At 47.7% G+C, this 17,534-nt stretch overlaps 6 protein-coding genes across 6 annotated transcripts; 4 read left to right on the top strand and 2 right to left on the bottom strand.

Annotated features, from left to right (window-relative positions):
* Window positions 1-1,045: 1,045 nt before the first annotated feature.
* LAJ45_10603 (uncharacterized protein) lies at window positions 1,046-1,922 on the bottom strand (the record flags this gene model as incomplete). The annotated part of the gene is made up of 3 exons (XM_046120123.1): window positions 1,046-1,098; window positions 1,157-1,512; window positions 1,621-1,922. 3 exons carry the CDS (start codon window positions 1,920-1,922, stop codon window positions 1,046-1,048), a joined length of 711 nt encoding a protein of 236 aa, XP_045966627.1.
* A 1,363-nt stretch (window positions 1,923-3,285) lies between these two features.
* Window positions 3,286-6,401, bottom strand: LAJ45_10602 (uncharacterized protein; the record flags this gene model as incomplete). The annotated part of the gene is made up of 8 exons (XM_046120122.1): window positions 3,286-3,491; window positions 3,547-4,185; window positions 4,242-4,334; window positions 4,384-4,956; window positions 5,018-5,500; window positions 5,568-5,830; window positions 5,938-6,074; window positions 6,159-6,401. The coding sequence occupies 8 exons, from the start codon at window positions 6,399-6,401 to the stop codon at window positions 3,286-3,288; spliced, it is 2,637 nt and encodes an 878-aa protein (XP_045966626.1).
* A 2,747-nt stretch (window positions 6,402-9,148) lies between these two features.
* LAJ45_10601 (uncharacterized protein) lies at window positions 9,149-10,800 on the top strand (the record flags this gene model as incomplete). The annotated part of the gene is made up of 5 exons (XM_046120121.1): window positions 9,149-9,551; window positions 9,604-9,661; window positions 9,720-10,113; window positions 10,170-10,609; window positions 10,668-10,800. 5 exons carry the CDS (start codon window positions 9,149-9,151, stop codon window positions 10,798-10,800), a joined length of 1,428 nt encoding a protein of 475 aa, XP_045966625.1.
* Window positions 10,801-11,295: 495 nt separating this feature from the next.
* LAJ45_10600 (uncharacterized protein) lies at window positions 11,296-12,600 on the top strand (the record flags this gene model as incomplete). Its single annotated transcript, XM_046120120.1, has 4 exons — window positions 11,296-11,472; window positions 11,563-11,910; window positions 12,055-12,370; window positions 12,464-12,600. 4 exons carry the CDS (start codon window positions 11,296-11,298, stop codon window positions 12,598-12,600), a joined length of 978 nt encoding a protein of 325 aa, XP_045966624.1.
* Window positions 12,601-13,849: 1,249 nt separating this feature from the next.
* Window positions 13,850-15,288, top strand: LAJ45_10599 (uncharacterized protein; the record flags this gene model as incomplete). Its single annotated transcript, XM_046120119.1, has 3 exons — window positions 13,850-14,073; window positions 14,155-14,986; window positions 15,076-15,288. 3 exons carry the CDS (start codon window positions 13,850-13,852, stop codon window positions 15,286-15,288), a joined length of 1,269 nt encoding a protein of 422 aa, XP_045966623.1.
* A 1,211-nt stretch (window positions 15,289-16,499) lies between these two features.
* On the top strand, window positions 16,500-17,534 carry LAJ45_10598 (uncharacterized protein; the record flags this gene model as incomplete). The annotated part of the gene is made up of 1 exon (XM_046120118.1): window positions 16,500-17,534. One exon carries the CDS (start codon window positions 16,500-16,502, stop codon window positions 17,532-17,534), a length of 1,035 nt encoding a protein of 344 aa, XP_045966622.1.

Here is a 17,534-nt window from a genome sequence, read left to right as displayed (position 1 = left end):
TGAATTCTTGATCGCGAGTGATTTCTCATGCATGAATTATACCAGCGTACCTCACGGAGGTAAAAATATATTCGACTTAAACCGGTGACGTATACCTTCGGGGACTATTTCCTTATTCTTTGACTGGAGGATATTTACTTTTAGGGCAAAGGAGACGGAGAGCGCAGGTGGGATTGTGAGCCGAGTCTGCGAGCTTCATGTCATGGCTTCACGGGCGATTGCATTCTTCGCAATTCCACACCTGAGAAGCGCAAGGAAAGATGTCAATATATATAGCGTGAGTAATATCGAACTACTATTTGTGAAGGATGAGGTTAATGTGAGGTTGACGATAAAATATAGCAAGGTAGCGCCGCTATCGATGATTTCGATCACCCCTCGATAATCCACGATGTATACCCCAATATAGAAACCAGCTTAGCTCCATCCAGAATCTCGTCTAAATTGATTTATCTAGGCTTAGGGTTTTTGAGTCGAGACCGAAGCCATATTAGTGGTGTTACACTCAGGAGTCAGTCTGAGACCAACCCCTAGCTTGTTTCAATCTCCACCCACACAGACCCGAGCAACTGACATTGGGAATCCACAAATAAACATACTACTTTATTTATATGTGTGGTTGAGTTTTCAAATTCAGTTTATATTTCACTGGTGACTTTTAATAACGGGGAAGTTATGCAATTAATGAATTAAACAAAAAACAAAAAAATAACGGGGAAGTTTGTGTTGACAATCATCATATATCACTCGATATACTTATTCTATGGCCATCTAATTGATTGATTACTTCATTAATTGTATTCCATTGATTGGTTGGTTTTAATTCCCTCATCTAGCACGCGTGGACCGCCGAATATGGTATGTCTCTCTTCTCGCTCTGGTACTCAGTATTCCAGAAAGATAATATGTGCATTGAAATCCTAATATAATCTATCTGAATATATACATACATCCCTTGCTCAGCAAGGTCTATCTAATTCCAACGTGCCACACTATAACACCTCACCACTATAATACTACCCCTTTAGTTTCATTTTTAAATAATTTAGGCAATCCATTTCTTCGACTTCTTGGAGCTTGAGCTCGACATAACGGCCGCTAAAAACACGTATTAGCTCAAATCCATCGTTCATGATCAGTCAAGGATGAAACTTACGTCCGGGAATCTCATAAGTAGTGAGTCCAGAGTAGATGTTGCAAGTGATACCAGGATCAGTTGATGCATAGGCACCCGGGAACTTGGCAGTGGGACTTGGAGTTCCACCGCTTCCACCGGTAACGCGGAGTTGCACGCATCCCATGTAGAGCTGAGCACCAGGGTACGAGCTTGCCGAGTGCAGAGCGATGATCTCTCCACGGAGGAGGTAGTCACCATCTGGGATGTTTGTTGGGATCTTGACAGACCATTTTCCAGTCTTGTCTGCGTAGAAGGTGTCGACAGCCCAGACACCACCGGAGAGGCCGTCTTCGGCGATCTTGAACCAGTCGAGCGAGGTCACGTCGGTGACGGTGCTGGAATCATCAACCTTGGCCATGTAGGTAATGATTGGTCCTTGTGGCTATATTTTGGAAAAGGAGTAAGTAATGATTCTGTAAATATCTTTAGGTATATATGCTTACCTGGAGGCAATCGGATCATCGGCGTCAGTAGCACCTTGCTCACGGTTTGTGTGGTGCCACTCGTGAATCACTGTGCTGCCGGCTGTAACCTCGCAGACAGACGCTGCTGGAACATTTCCGTTCACGTTGCAGGCCATATCGGCGGATGTGACATCCTGGACTGGGTTGTTGTTGGGAGGAGCACGCACACACTCGGTTGTGGAGGTCGAGGAGTCAGTCCAGAAGTACTGGAGAGTTGTGTGGGCAGTAGCCTGTGTGGCAAAGAAGGAGGCAAGTGCGAGGATTGGAATTGCAGACTTCATTTTGAATTTTGTATGGAAAATTTTTGTGAGTGAAAAGACTGGTAAAATAGAAGGCTGGCTTCGAAAAGGAATGAAGTGAATGGATTCAAGTGTGAGGATGATGAGGATGGTATTTAAAAGAGCGGTGGAACTGAGTGTTTATATACACATATCTGCTTTGACAATTTGATATTTTGACAGGTTGATTAAAGGAAGCTTAAGGTAAACAGAAAATAAATTAAGTTGATAGATTGCGGAGTCTGAAGCCCGATATGCCCATGTCTTCAATCTTTATGATCAACAAGATTATACACCAAACCAGGCATCTCATTCGAAGACTTCTTTGGATTCAATAAGGAATGCTCTAGAAAAGGATTGATCGACCCTTGGCGTCTCCGAAGTAAGTGAGCTCGGGAGCTTTCAATGTTCAAAGCGTACGGAGTGAGCGCGTGCAGTACTGGCTACCGGCCCGGAAAGTTCAAGGAACCATGAAAAAGTAGTTGATCATTACCTAGATTAGTCAGGGCCAAAGGCCAAAAGCAGGGGCACGGCTAAATAGTTGTCAGCATGCGAGGGGACCATGGTTTCCTAATAATTGGGCAACGGAGTTATTAAGTGATATATAAATTGCTTTCCTAGGATAAACAAAGTGATCTGGGGTACGCCGATCTCGGTAGGTTCGGTAAATCATTCCGCAATCCGGTTTCACTTCAGATTCCCCACGTCCAGAAGCCGACAATAATACCGTCTTTTCGTAAGGCTCTCGATTAAGCTGAGCATCAGATAATCGAGCCCCAATGATTCTATGATTGAAAAGCCTGTACAACTGATAATTCAATAGTAGGCGCGCCTTGACTGCTACAGGTAGTTCCAGTCTAGTGTTTATTGGTGATGTTAATGTTAGCAGTCTCTAGTAAAGTAATGATCTACTCTTTACCCACCTGATTGACCCATTAGTTGAAACAGCCAAGAACATATCCTAGATGAAGTCCGCAGATGACTTGAGCCTCGTCTTCATTGGTTATGGGAAGCGGCCTACTATCCGTATTCCGTAAAGTTGCCAAACCAAGGTCTTGGTATTGCAGCCCTCAGCGGGAAGAATAAGTTGTGATGATAACGACTCGAAATATAGTGCAGTTATTCTTCCGAACCCCATATCTCCTCCGGTCCGCATCACCGATGGAGCCTTTGGGGAAAAAAAGATGACGTACGCACCCCCCCAGCTACCATTGTCTGAATGATATAAACTACATGTACATGTAGTATACGCATCCTACTTACATACGTATATTTATTGTACAAGGTACGCTTCAGTCTATGAAAATTTATACGTCTAGTAAATGAACGAAAGTCCCAGTATCATCTCAAGACCACCCTATGACTTTCAAGACAATTCAACTGAGACTGTGACTACCTCCTCACTTTCGTCATGCCCTTCACTGATACCCATATCTTTCCAAGCATTCAACAAATCTATCTCCAGTGTCGAATCTACGAGCGAGTAAACTCTTGTTGGAAGGGTTTTCCTACCAACGTGGACGCGAATTCGTTCCAGGGTACGATCCTTGGCGATGTCGGAGATATAGAACACTTTAAAGGGTCAGCGATAATACTCTAAAGGAATCAGGTAGATCCCATATCATACCCAGCACGCCAAGTGCACAGACATCCGCCTGTATAGTCACTGTATCCTCGTCATCCCCCTTATACAACCTAATGTCTCTCAACGCAGCGATTCCGGTCATATTTTCTTTGATTCCTAGTGCCGCAATTTTGACGATGTTTTCTTTAACACCCACAGCTTCTACCGGTATTGCAGTAAAGATTTCCCATTTACTCGGTTCAAGAGAAACAACCAGGAAAGAGTCTTCGCCGTCCAGAACCCTCCTTGGTTCAGTGATCCTCCCTGTAGTATGCGCACGGATCACATACTCTTTTTGTTGATCAAGGTTACGAAAGCTGGTTTTCATGTTTATGAGCTCAGTCAGTGCCATAGTTGAGATATTAAATACACCAAGCAATGATGAATGCTTGTGTGTATTGTTTACTTGAAGTAGTTTGCTCGCATGATAACTAACGTATGGGTCGCTAGCCATGGCCATTTGCGAGGGTCTCAGTGCACGAGGGGCGCGGTTGGCTGGGGAAGGGGAAACCATAGAATTGATGAGGTCCACATCATGTTCGCCCGGTATATCAGTGAGGAATATTGGGCCGCCTGAGAGACAACGAGCAGCAGCGTGCAGTGTGTTATATGTCGGAAGAGAGGACTGAAACATGTCCCAATCTATTTATATAAGAAAATTAGTAAGCGTTGGTGGTTTTGTTTTGGTTGAAACCAACCTGGAAGAATGTTTAGCTGCCCATAAAGAATCATGTTCATAGCATTGCTAAATATGTGCCATGAGTGAGTTGAAGGAACGTTCGGGTAAAAATCTAGAAAAATTAGCAGATTACTGACTTTCGAATACAGAATTATACGTACCATCAGATGATCTAAAGAAAACAGGCTTATTATCATCTGGGAGTAGGGAATGGTAAAGAATTTGTGGCACATGAGACATGCAATAAATTGCCCTTCGATCGAAATACTTAATACTGCTCTTCTTAAAAGCATCTTGATAGGCCCTTGCCATCCTAGCAGTATCCTTTCCATCTATTAGCTCGTCGATACGACATTGAACATCTGTTTTCACAGCGTCAACACCGCAACTACTCAGGAACTTGTAGAAGTCATCGTAGAATTTCCCAACATCTTCTGGGGCAATGAATGTTAACTTTCTGTCGACTGATTTCACGTTGTCTCTCCATCCTAGTCGAACTGTCTTGTAGGCATTTTCAATGGCGCCCCCAGGGGTAATCCCATCCCAGTATCCATGCAATGCATGCCAGACCCCTATGTGTCTAATATATGGCCACTTGGCCCGAATCTTTTCAACAAGCCCTTTCAGACCGCAAGGAAACATTGCATTAGCCTCAAATGATGTCCATGTCCCACTAGAAGTGTAAGATCTTGGAGGGATTGATTGCCAGTTATCGTCGATGATTAGGTTTCCGACTAAATCTGGTTAGTATGTTGACCATATATCGAGTGATCCTACATGAGTACATGTACTTACTCCTAACACCTGCTCTCTCTAGTTCATCCAGCGCCTTGAGAATTTTATCCTCACCCAGATCAGCACCTAGCCCATTCCAAGTACAATAACTCAAGCCATCTTCCCATGCTGTCCTATCCTCACCTTCCAGCTCCAATTTCGAGTACTGGTCAATCAATGTAGACTCGAAACCCCGACTATCCATAATGAGTTTCTTTAAATAGTTCGTAGCGGCTGTGACCGCCTTGAAAGGGTCATTTGCAACTGCGACAATAACCTGGACTTTCCTCTCAGATATAGGCCCCTCACCATCATTCCTTCCGCGGACGACAATAGAGCCATCTCCAGAGGTACAAGATGTAACATAGGCACTCCCGGATCCAAGCCCAGAAACCGGAAGAACCGCTACATGTTTTCCATCGTAGCTCCGCTGGAAGAGTACCAGGACAGCATCTTTTGAGGCATCAAAACTAGTTCTTCCGTGGACAGGTCCAATCCATGGCGCTTGCGAGACACCATTGTAAACATTTCATAGTTTTAAAACCACAATACTTCTGGTGAGAGGTCTTACGTGCAATCTTAACTAACGCCATAAACTGCTCAAGGTATTTTGGCCTCCCTATTGCTACCTCACCAATAGCATCCTCTGTGCTGATTTTGTGTGTCATATTCCAAACCTGAGGAGATTCTTCGGCGTTTTCTACTATTTTTGCATCCCATGTATGGGCTTTTTTCCCAAGAGGAATGAATAGATCAGAGAGATGAATATGTTCTGATTCTTTCTGGAAAATGATGCGGCCATCGGCAGAACCTATACGGGAGCCAGCACGAAGCCTATACGTGTCGTTAGAGAGAGTAAGATTTCCCCATCGTCCCCGAATATATATAGCCACAATATTTAAGTAGAGTTTGATGATCAAAAAAGCAGTTGAGTAATTTACCAGGGTCCATCTGAATAGCGGTAATTCAGACAAAACTGCAAGGGTCCCTGGTCACAATCATAATCTAGATCTAAAACGAAGAGATCTCTTCGCAAGTTGATATTACTCGCGGTTTTGTCACTCCCTTGAACATAGAACTATCCCAAATGGATTAGTCCTATCCCCCATACACCCAAAAGGTCGAAATTTATGGTGGTAGATAGACAGATTGATTGACTAACCAATTTAACAATATCTTCATCGGAAGCTGTAATCTCTCTGAACAACGCGGAACGCGATGCACCGCGACCGTTCACAGTGTACCACATCATCAATACGAACCGTTCATCAGGGTTTATGACCACGCTGCCAGTGTCTGTTGTAATTTCCATACATGCATAGAAGCGGATTGGCTTTCCAGCGACACGAGTGGTCGTACATGCTAGAGGAGGGTTGAGAATTGGAGTGAAAAAGAGGTTTGGCATTGTGTGTTGATTTGTAGAATAAATTTTAGGGTAAATTGATATAAGTTTATGGGTAGGAATATGTGCGGGGTATCTGAGCTGATGAGTTACATGGTAGGTACGTGATCGGAAAATAGATTTTCCGGTTTGCACGGCGGTATTGGCTAGCCTGGTTCAATTGCGAATGCGTATCCTTACTTATTGCTCAATCATGCCATATAACGGCCACTGAGGTCCTATCTGTAAGTAGGTAAAACTCAGAAGAATGAGTTTGTTTCAATGGTGAGATTATGTGTAGTTTCTTTTCCTTGGGCAATCTCCGCTATCTAAACTATATAGTCTTCCTCATCGTCACCAGGAACGTCTCCTATTGGTTACAGCGCACTACATGTATTTCTAATATTGATTGCATATCATTCGACAAAGAACTACTCCGAGATGGAAGGGAACTAGCATTAAAAGGCGTGTAGCTATTGCAATTGATGGATATAAAAGTACAAACACTGATAGAACCACAGCTATATTTTTATATATGATCACGAAGGTCGAATTTCCTTGATACCATTTTATCATGAACTACATGCATAACATACTAACGCTACTCATCGAATGACTTAGAGTGCATACTAGAGCTAATATCACAGATTACATATAAGGAGAGGTGGTGATGACTAGGTTTAGTGCGTGCCTGTACCTTTGAATGACCCAATAATCCAGAATGACAGAAATAATCTAAGAAATTACTATCGCAGTACCGCCCGCACCTTCATTTCCTCACTACATTTGGGCGGCCGAAGGCCGCACTCCGCTTATTATATATATAGTAGAACATCTCGAAATAAAAAAGCAGAATAGCAACTTATGTAGATCTAGACAATGTAGGCCTAGTAGGATAAAGAAAAGAAATCACAGTGCACAAAGAGGAAATGCCAAAAAAGGTATGTGTCTAGTCGTTTTGTATGAACTAAAGAAAACAGAAATATTGCACAGATGAGTACTTGGTTATTTCGTGCGGGTGAGATAGCATGACCCAGCCCGCGGCCAGGTGATCGTGATACAGCATGGCCTTGTAGCTGCTGATGCCAAATCATTGCTAACATGTACATCGAGGGGTAATAAGTGATGGGACACCCTGAGATACAGTTGTACCTGCAAATGTCGTATGTTGGTGGCGCATTTTAGTTATTACTGTGTCTCGGCCTGTTCCATCACTTATTATATTATCTACCGCTTTACTTAATTATCACTACTTGTATTCCACCTTGAGTATTATATGTACATACTTGGTACATCTGTATCTTAAAGTCTGCGCTCACGATGCAACGTTAACGCGTCTTAATAGGAGACTGTGTATGTATGCACATTGAATTCTAGCGCTTATCTCAGAACTAAGAACTAAGAGCTCGATCATGATCATGATCATAAAGTATCCAGTTTCATAACTCCTGAGCACCCCAGACGGCGCCCCGTACCACAGCCAGGTACACACACGTACACGCACGTACTTACCCTATCAAATATCTTATCGAGTAGGCACAGACATGTACGGCCTGGTAATCGTACAAAAAGAAAAGAGCGGGGTTGGTTAAGACTTAAGCAAATTGGCGGCACATCCCTAGTCTCGCGCATCCCTGGTTTTGTTTCCTATCCGCCCTGCCAAGACACATTCCAATGCATACTAGAATGACCTGATTGAAAGAATTTATCAGAAAATCAGCGTTTGGCTCTCGACTGAAATCTATTGGAGAAACTACATGAGTTAACTAGTTTAAGCAGCTGTAATCGGTTGATCCACAATCTCTATCACCAATCTTCCAGGATAGTCGTGCTTATCCCGAGAAGAATGCTGACCCGATTAATCATGACCAAGTGCCGTGCGATCGAGACAATACCGCCAGTGCTAGACATTACCAATACATCCCGGGATCCCATAGTCGATTAAACTAAAGTCTATATTCGCACCTTATTATATAGATCAGATCATGAGCGAGGCTCGACGGAGATAGGAAGAATCCATTCACATCAATTCAGCGCTAGAATCCATACAGCTTGAGGAGCATATGTCAACGTTAATAGCAAATTCCTCAAGCCTTCTCAGTCCTATATATGGCCATGGGCTTAAAGGAAGAACCTCGATGATCAAAATTGAAGTCCAAGATATACACTTCAGTGGGCGAAGGGCTGCGTACATATTTCCCGGCTGAGGCTTGTCCCGGGTTTTGATACTCGTTAATCTGAATTTATGCATAGTTCATCGAAAAGTGTATTCTACCACTTTCTAACTCAGGTTTATCATCCAAATAGTATCATCTACCCGAACTATATGTGTTTCACCCGGGTTGATGCAGCGGAGCCGGGAAAAATCCGAACCACCCAAATATTACCCAAAGCTATGAAACCGGACTTCAATTATAGGGAGTGCAGTACGCTCTCGATCAATAGACAATCAGAAGAATTCTGGGCACGAGGAAGCATTAGTATTCCGAATATATAGCACATCTTAAGGATCTGCAGCTTACGTACCGGTACATAGCGGAACAATATAACAGGACTGCGTGTGTTCAGATCCCTTTCTAAACTCATCCCGCTGAGGGGTGGATACGTAATGCAGTTTCGGTTTCATGTGGCGCTGTAAAAAGAACATTTGACTTGCCTCTGCTGAGCATGAGGACTATAAATGAGAACTCTACGCCCGGGGGTTTCTTCTCCAAATTCAATCCTCCTATCAATATCTATCTCAAGAAAAGATCCTACAGCTAGAGTAAAACATGACTCTCAGTGACCCCACTTACATCACTCCTTTCATTGTTAACAACAAACCCTATACGACCACTAAGACCTTCACTGTCAGAAACCCCTCCTCTCCTACAACCACACTCTGGAAGGCCTCCAGCGCCACCCTCGAATGTGTTGAAGAAGCTACTAAAGCTGCTACCGCAGCCTTTCCCAAATGGGCTGCAACAAACATTGTTAAACGGCAACAGCTTCTGCATAAAGTTGCAGACATCCTTGACAATGAGGGCAGCGAGCTCAGAGAGTGTTTAGAAATTGAGACTGCGGCGAACGGGCCTTGGGTCGACTTTAACATGAGCACAGCTGCAGAGTTGACACGACGTGTGGCAGGTGAATTGGCGGGGATTGAAGGAAGCGTTCCAGACGTTCAAGCTCCAGGTATGTATGACCTGTTATAGTGTAATACATACATGTATGCTTACAACTATAGGACGAGCTGCAATGATTGTTAAGGAACCTCTCGGTGTTGTACTTGCTATCATTCCTTGGTAACTATAACTTATCACAGCTTGAATGCAATACGTCTAACAATTCAATTTATCTTAGGAACGCACCAATTGTTCTCCTCGTACGCGGAATTCTTTACGCTGTTGGAGCCGGAAACACAGTAATAATCAAATCCTCCGAACTCTCCCCCCGAACTCATTTCATCCTCACCTCTCTTATTATATCCGCTGGCTTTCCGCCGGGTGTCATCAATCTCATTGGACATTGCCGTGAAGATGCAGCAGAGATCACTGAAGCTCTTATCTCGCAACGCGCCATAAGAAAAGTCTCATTTACCGGCTCTGCAGCTATAGGAAAACGAATTGCAGCACTTTGTGGGGAGCATTTGAAGCCTGTTGTTATGGAGCTTGGTGGAAAATCACCTTTGATCTTGTTTGAGGATGTCAATATTGAAGAAGCTGCAGCATCATCTGCCTTTGGGGCGCTTGCATATGTTGGTGCCCGCTCCGTTTTTATAAGTTTAGTTTGCGGCATTAACCCTCTTTATAGGCTGGGCAAGTCTGCATGTCGACCGACAAGATAATTGTCCACTCCTCTATTGCGGACGCCTTTGAGAAGGCGTTTCTCGCTGCCTCAGCAATGTTCGGTACTTCTCAAACCCTCCTGCACCCAGACGCTCCACGACGGGTAAAGGAACTCGTAGACTCTGCTGCTGCCGCTGGCGCAAAGATTGTCAACCAGGAGGCCTATGACAGCTTTAACTTTGAGAGTGGCGGCAACTCCTTCCCAAATCTTCTGCTCCGTGGCGTGACAGATAAGATGGATTTGTATCACCAAGAAAGCTTTGGGCCTATCGCTTCCTTGTTTGTTGTAGATGACGAGGAGGAGGCTATCAGGATTGCCAATGATACCGTTTACGGTCTCGTGGGTTCGGTGTGGTCGAAGGATCTTAGACGAGCATTGAGAGTTGCGAAGAAGCTACAGACTGGGTATGACATCTCTTGAAAATTGGTGTTTAGGATATTGCTAATCATTGCGACTATGTAGTCTCATTACTATTAATGGTGCCACACTTTCGTGGGAGGCGCAATTGCAATTCCACGGGGTCAAAGACAGTGGGTTCGGAAGGGATTCTTTGGATTCTTACCTGACTCCCAAAGTGATTACCTATGATATTTGAGCGGGAAAATTTGATAGCTGTCTGGCACAGCCGTTAATCACATGTAAGAGCTAGTTAAATCATGTGGCAGGTAGAATAACACAATATCATTCTGAAATGCCGATGTCAAATTTGAGTGATTATCCTCCCCGCAAATTCATCTATATAACGCTTAGACATGATGATCCGGTAATGTTTCACACATAGAAAAACGTGCTGCACGGTTATTTTATCTTCATGTAGTACCACCACCACCACTGTGAGCGCAGGGTTATAAATCCACCGATATCCCGAGAACCCAGGCCTGGAGAGATCTACGAAGCTTGTGTAGCAACGTTCCCGGTGCTTTCTCCCGTGAACCCCGTTTTTCTCGGCGTATTCATAAGCGTGCTTTCCCGAAGAACAATAAAGTCGTCAGTCTTTATATAAAGGGGTCAATATTAGCCCCCCCGTTGATAGTGTAGAAGTGATAAAAACTCAATTCGAATATTCATTCGCAAGTTGAAGATTGAAAAGATGAAGTTCTTTTCGCTCTCGCTCCAATTGCTCTCCCTTGCGTCCCTGGGCTTCGTAAAGGGCCAGGAACTATTCCCCCAAGTTGGCTACTCAACCCTCAACGGCGGCACCACCGGCGGCACCGGCGGCACCGTAACCACAGTATCCACCTCCGCCGCCCTCATTGCCGCCGTCAAGGTCTATCTCCCCGCCTTCCCATAGCTAGCCACTCCAATATAAAAAAAAAACCCCCCCTCCACATACTCACACATACTCACATCTCCCTAGGGCAACACCAAAAAAATCGTGCAATTCTCCGTCCCCATTACGCTGACCGCGCGGCCCCAAATCGGCTCAAACACCTCCCTAATCGGCATCGGGACCAACGCCATCCTCACGGGCAAGGGCCTGGACGTGTCCAGCGTCTCAAACGTCATCATCCGCAACATTGCCACGAAGAAGATTGTGGGCAACGACGGCATCAGTGTGAAGTCGAGCAAGAATGTGTGGATTGATCACTGTGACTTTTCTAGTGATGTGTTGAATGGGTTCGATTATTATGATGGCTTGGTGGATGTGACGAGTGGTAGTGATTATGTGACGCTGAGTTATAACTATTTTCATGCGCATTTCAAGGTGCGTGTTTTCCCTTCCTTCCCTTCCCTTCTGTCCTTCTAGCTGCCCTCCCAGCTCCCTTCCCCCCGCCCAGCCGCCAAATCTACCACCCCCCTCCCCACCCCCCAAGCGGGCAACTAACCCCCCTCTCCCCCCCCCGCACAGGCCTCCCTCGTCGGCGGCAACCCCGACGCAACCGGCGAAACCTACCACATCACCTACCACCACAACTTCTGGGAGAACCTCTCCACGCGGACCCCCGCACTGCGCTTCAGCTTCGCGCACGTCTACAACAACTACTACAAGGACATCTTCGCGCAGGCCATCCACACGCGCTCGGGCGCGCAGGCGCTCATCGAGTACAACGTCTTCCGCAACGTCACCGAGTGCATCTCGACGTACGGAATGGTCATCCCGCAGGATAGCCCGAACAGCTCGCCGGACGGCGATTATGAGCCGGATGGGTTTGCGAATGAGCAGTGTATGTGAAATATCTGCCCCCAATTTGGTGAGGTGAGGTGGGGTGGTGGTGCGTGCGTGCGTGCGTGCTAATTAATGTGTGGGTGGTATGTAGTTAATGACTTTGGCGGATATCCGAAAAACATCACGCAGGTGGGGAGTCTGACGAGTGTGCCGTACACGTATACGGCGACGCCGCTGGACCAGGTTATGACGGTGGTGGTGAGGGATGCGGGGTTGGGCAAGATCTGAAGCTTTGTGGGGTAGAAGTGGATTTTTGAAGGGTCGGTATTCTATGTAGTAGGATATATCTATTCAAGCTTCGTGACACAAAGATGTCTTAGATGGCGCTAGTAGAATGACGCCCCGTGTGACGTACAGGCGAAAGAGAATGTAAAACCCACATACAGCGTAGAGTACTAGGATAGTCGAACTTGATAAGAGGGCGTTGCTTATAATTATAGCTTTCGTGATTGATGACACCCCCCACCCCGCGCTGTGGTGTTGATACGAGTGTAACAGTCCCCTAAACAGTTGAGGTTCACATGATCACAGCCCATCACTCGCAGCCCACTAGCGCAAAAGTACAATCCATTAGCGGGGTCCACCAATCCCTATCAAGAATACTACATGTAGTATTACAGCTACGATTTCACCAGCTACTAATATGTAATATTAACAACATTTAAAGGAATCAAACTATGATGTTCAAGGTTGGATAAAAATAATTTCAAGCGGCTGGTAGCAGCACTCGTTGCTAGCTACATGTATAAACTATTATATGAGTGAGTGACTTAGTATGGTACGATACGCAACCCTTCAACTACATGTAGATGGCAAACAAAAACAACCAAGAGCTACATGTAGTGCAGCGTAGATGAGATTAAAGGTAGCCAGAGACTCCAATGTAACGCTCGGAATTCAATACTCTACATGTGCTACACCCCATTAAATTGATGACTCAATACTACATGTACATGTAATACCCACTTCAAGACGAAAAGTACTCATATCCCCCCTCATAACCCCATCGAATCCCCCACTACACTAGCTAGCACTCCAGCACATAACCACCACTCCCCATATCCACCACCACAAACACAAATAAACACCCGTGAGAAAGCCCTCCCCAAAAACGAGTTTCTGGCTTTTTCACAACTACATGTAACCGGCCGCACGAATGTATTCAGCACCCACCCAACAGAAGCTTCCACAACGAGCCACCCACGCCCAACCACAGAACCAAAACCAATATCAGCTAGATGAATACTATCTCCCCAAGAACCGGGGCGTTTCCACACAAGCAGTCATGAGGTTTTTGACATCCCCGCCAATTCTCCGCACCCTCGTATGCCCACTGTAGAATTCGACAATTCCCATCCACACCTCCGCCTCCCTCCCTAGACCTCGACCTCGATCTCGACCGCTTATCTCCCCACCTCTATCCATCAATTCCATCCATCCATTCATTGAAAACTCACAACCACCAATAACCAGAGTGATGGCCGCCGCCTACAGAGCCGTCGAGCGTATACACGCCCCCCTCACCCATCCACTGGTCGACATGAACCCGGCCATCGCGCACAAGAAGCTCTACTGGTCCTCGTCGTTCCAGAAAATGCAGGAAGACATGGTTGCCAACACCAACAGGGACTACTCAGACATAAAGACGCACTACCCGCGGCGGCGTGATGTCGATGATCTTATTGTCCTCAATGTCTACACGTAAGCTTCACAGCTTAATATATAATATGAGTATTTTTTTTTTTTTAAAAAAAAAGGCTAATCACCAAAAATGACTCGCAGCACCAACAGCCCCACCCCCGCCTGGGGTCTGGGCCCCTCCCCTCTCTCGCCGCTCTACCTCCACTACCCAGCGCCTCACCCGGCAGACCACACCCTCCCAAAGCTGCCTATGCCCAAGGTGTCGGCGCTGCAATCGATCAGCACCAACCACGCCGGCAGCGACAAACCGGCGCCTGACCGTCCGTCCATGCTACAGTACTTCCTGGACCGCAAAGACTTCACAACCCGCCAGAGCACGACCACGACCTGCGTCCGCTTCCTCGAAGAGTATGCCGAATGGCGCCTCATCTTCGGCCCCGCCGAGAACGCCGGTGACTCTGATGCCGTGCCTGCGTCCGAGAAGACGCTCCGCCAGAAGTTGGGGCTTAAGGCTTGTGCAACTAAGGTCACAAGAGCGCTGGGGGAAGATACTATTGCTGCGCGGATCTACGCTGCTCCGCGTGTCCGCGCCGTCAGCAAGGCCCGCTTTTCCTCTACCACTCCGGATGGGGGGGATAGGAGCGTTGTCGCCCCGGCGTTGTACATGGCCGGGCAGGAGATCAGCGGTGAACCCGGGGTGATCCTGCACTACTCGAAGAGCGCGAATAGACGCCGGAAGTACTGGTGGGTCTGGGAGGGGTCCTCGTGGAGCTGCGTGTACGACCCCGACGGCACGACGGAGTGGCGCGAGGGCTACCGCGGGTCGGGGGAGAGCGCGGCGAGGAGGAGGGAGAGGGAGCTGGCAGAGGCAGAGGCGGTGGGGTGTGCGAGCGCAGGCGTGGATGATAGTAAGGATAGTAAGCGTTCATCCACTGCGTCGGGGGTCGATGAGTTGAACTGCACGGTTATCAAGGTATGGGTGGCCTTCGGTGTTTGCTTTCTCTCTCTCTCTCTGTGTGTGTGTGTGTGTGTTTGGGGCTGGCTGGCTAATGGTCATGGTAGCTCTATAACTCGGACTATCCTGAGCCGGTTGCGGCAATTGAACTGGGAGCAGGGCAGATGTGGATCCAGAAGACGATCGTGCTGGAGACTATCGATGTGGCTGTGGCAGTCATATTCGCCATCGTCAACATGGAGCGTGCTGTCAGGGACGAGCGTGCCGCCAGGGCTACAAATGGGCGCAAAGGTTTCATCAAGAGGCACTTCTCGTTGTGATTTCCGATGTGGGGAGCGGGGTATTGGTGAGTATCAATCTGGAGGGATTGGGTTTTTGATAAGGTTTTTCTGTATATGCTTTATTTTTTTCCTATTGATGTGGTTAGCGAAGGGTAGTCTTTGAGGGATTGGGTGTATCTTTGGGGGCTTGGGTGTATCTTTGAGGGATTGGGTCTTGTATGGGTTTTTCCTATTGGTGTTTTTGCAATTTGGGGGGGTGGGCTTTGAGGAAACTTTTGTATGCTTTGGTAATGGTGTTATGGCGGGGAATGGCCTTTGGCTGTCTATAGCAATTAGTAGAATATGTTATACTAGGTCACGGCTTTATCAGAGACTGAAGAGGATCGAGTAGTATGATTGAATTAGAGAAGTAACGAGAGAAGAAGGAACAGGCTTTTTTTATAGCTGATTCGTGATAAATACGTATCATCAAGACCACCAAACTCGTTATCTTGACACAGTACTAATAACAGATAGCAAAGACTGTAAAGACACACGGCTCAATTGATCGTCATGGCTTCTGCACTGCTGCTATCATTTAGTTTAGTCTATGGAAAGAAGCTTAAGGGTCTAGCTAGCACGATCCTGATAGATCGATAGGCACCCACCTGCCTGAGCCCAGTTCTGCGCAGGTCCGAAGACCCAGCCAGGCTCGAAGATTCAGCCAGACTCAACCAACGTCTTCTCTTCTGTGTCTTATATAATGCCACCGCTAGTGACACCTAAAACCCAGAGTGACACGCGGATGGTGTGTTTCACATCCACACGTATGTATATTGATTAGCCACACAACCAGCAGAGACACATCGAGACAGATCTCTTCCATCACTCCTCCTCTTATCATCATCACCACCACCACCACCACCACCACCACCACCACCATCATCATCATCATCATCACCACCACCACCACCACCACCATCACCACCCCCACCATCCTCATCCAAGGGACAAAACCCTGCTCCAAAGCACAGCAAACCGCAAACCTCTCTCTGTGCAACCACCGCCCGAGAATCACAGCCCATCACTCGCCCACCGCCATTCTATTCCGCTGTCCCCAAACGCTACCTCCACCCACCCACCACAAAGTCCCCAACCTCACCTCCATCACTAGCCAACTCCCATCATCTCATCCAACCTCCCAGCATCTCAAAAAACATCAACATCATCACTGCTGCTGCTAGAAACACCACCACAACGAACACCGAAGAATGTCTTCTCCCCCACCACCACCCCCCGCTGCCCCAGTCGACGACCCATCTCTCCAACACCCTCCTGCACCGCTCCGTCTCCCGCCGGGCATCCCAATTGACCCCGACCTGCTGCAGCCGTACCTGGGCTCCCTCATCCATCTGTCCGACTCCATGACCGGCGTTGAGCTAGGAAACATAAACAGCCCCACCACCGGCGAGGCACAGACCGAGCACCAAGAAGATGTCACTCCAGCCCCGTACCAAAACGTCGAGCTCATCCCCACCGACATGGTCCAGCCCCTCACCCCCTCCAACCACTCCACCCGCGAGTCCGCCCCCAGCCCACCACCCACCATCGAGCGCCCCCCCACCCCCGCCAGCACCCCGCGCATCCGCCCGCTCCCGCTCCCCCCATCCCCCATCCGCCACCTGCTAATCCGGCGCAAGCCGCTCCCACCCACCACCATACTCCCCACCCACGCCGCACCCACGCCGCGGCCAACTCCCACCTCCCACCTCTACAAGGACTACCTGCACAAGCTCCCGCACACGCACTTCACGGAGCATGCCGCGCCTGGGACGTGTCTTGCGTGCGACGTGACGACGGCGGTGACGCACTACACGTGCGACAGCTGCGGGCTGGCGCTGTGTAGTGTGTGCCACTACCTGATCACCGAGGACGCGATCCGCGGGTCGTTGCGGCTGCTGATACAGCATGCGGCGCGGTGGAAGTTTGGGTACAGCGCTGGGTTTTTGGAGCGGGAGAGGGCGGAGAAGGAGGCGGAGTGGGAGAGGGAGAGGGTGGAGGCGGAGAGGGAGAAGGAGAGGGTGAAAGAGAGGGAGAAGGAGAGGTTGGCGAGGGTGGTGGAGGAGGAGGATGAGGAGGGTGGGGGGGTGTTGGTGGATATGGGCGAGGGAGTGGCGGAGATGGTGCAGAGGATGGAGAGGGGGAGGGGGGAGTTTCCGGGGGGGTTGGTGCAGGTCGGGATGGGGGGTGAGGGGGGTGAAGGGGAGGAGGGGGAGGAGGGGGAGGTGGAGGATATTGTACTTTAG

The sequence above is a fragment of the Morchella importuna genome (genome assembly GCF_003444635.1).
Source record: "Morchella importuna strain M04M26 chromosome Unknown Morimp01GS048, whole genome shotgun sequence".
NCBI lineage: Eukaryota > Fungi > Ascomycota > Pezizomycetes > Pezizales > Morchellaceae > Morchella > Morchella importuna.
This window is presented reverse-complemented; position numbering and strand designations above follow the sequence as displayed.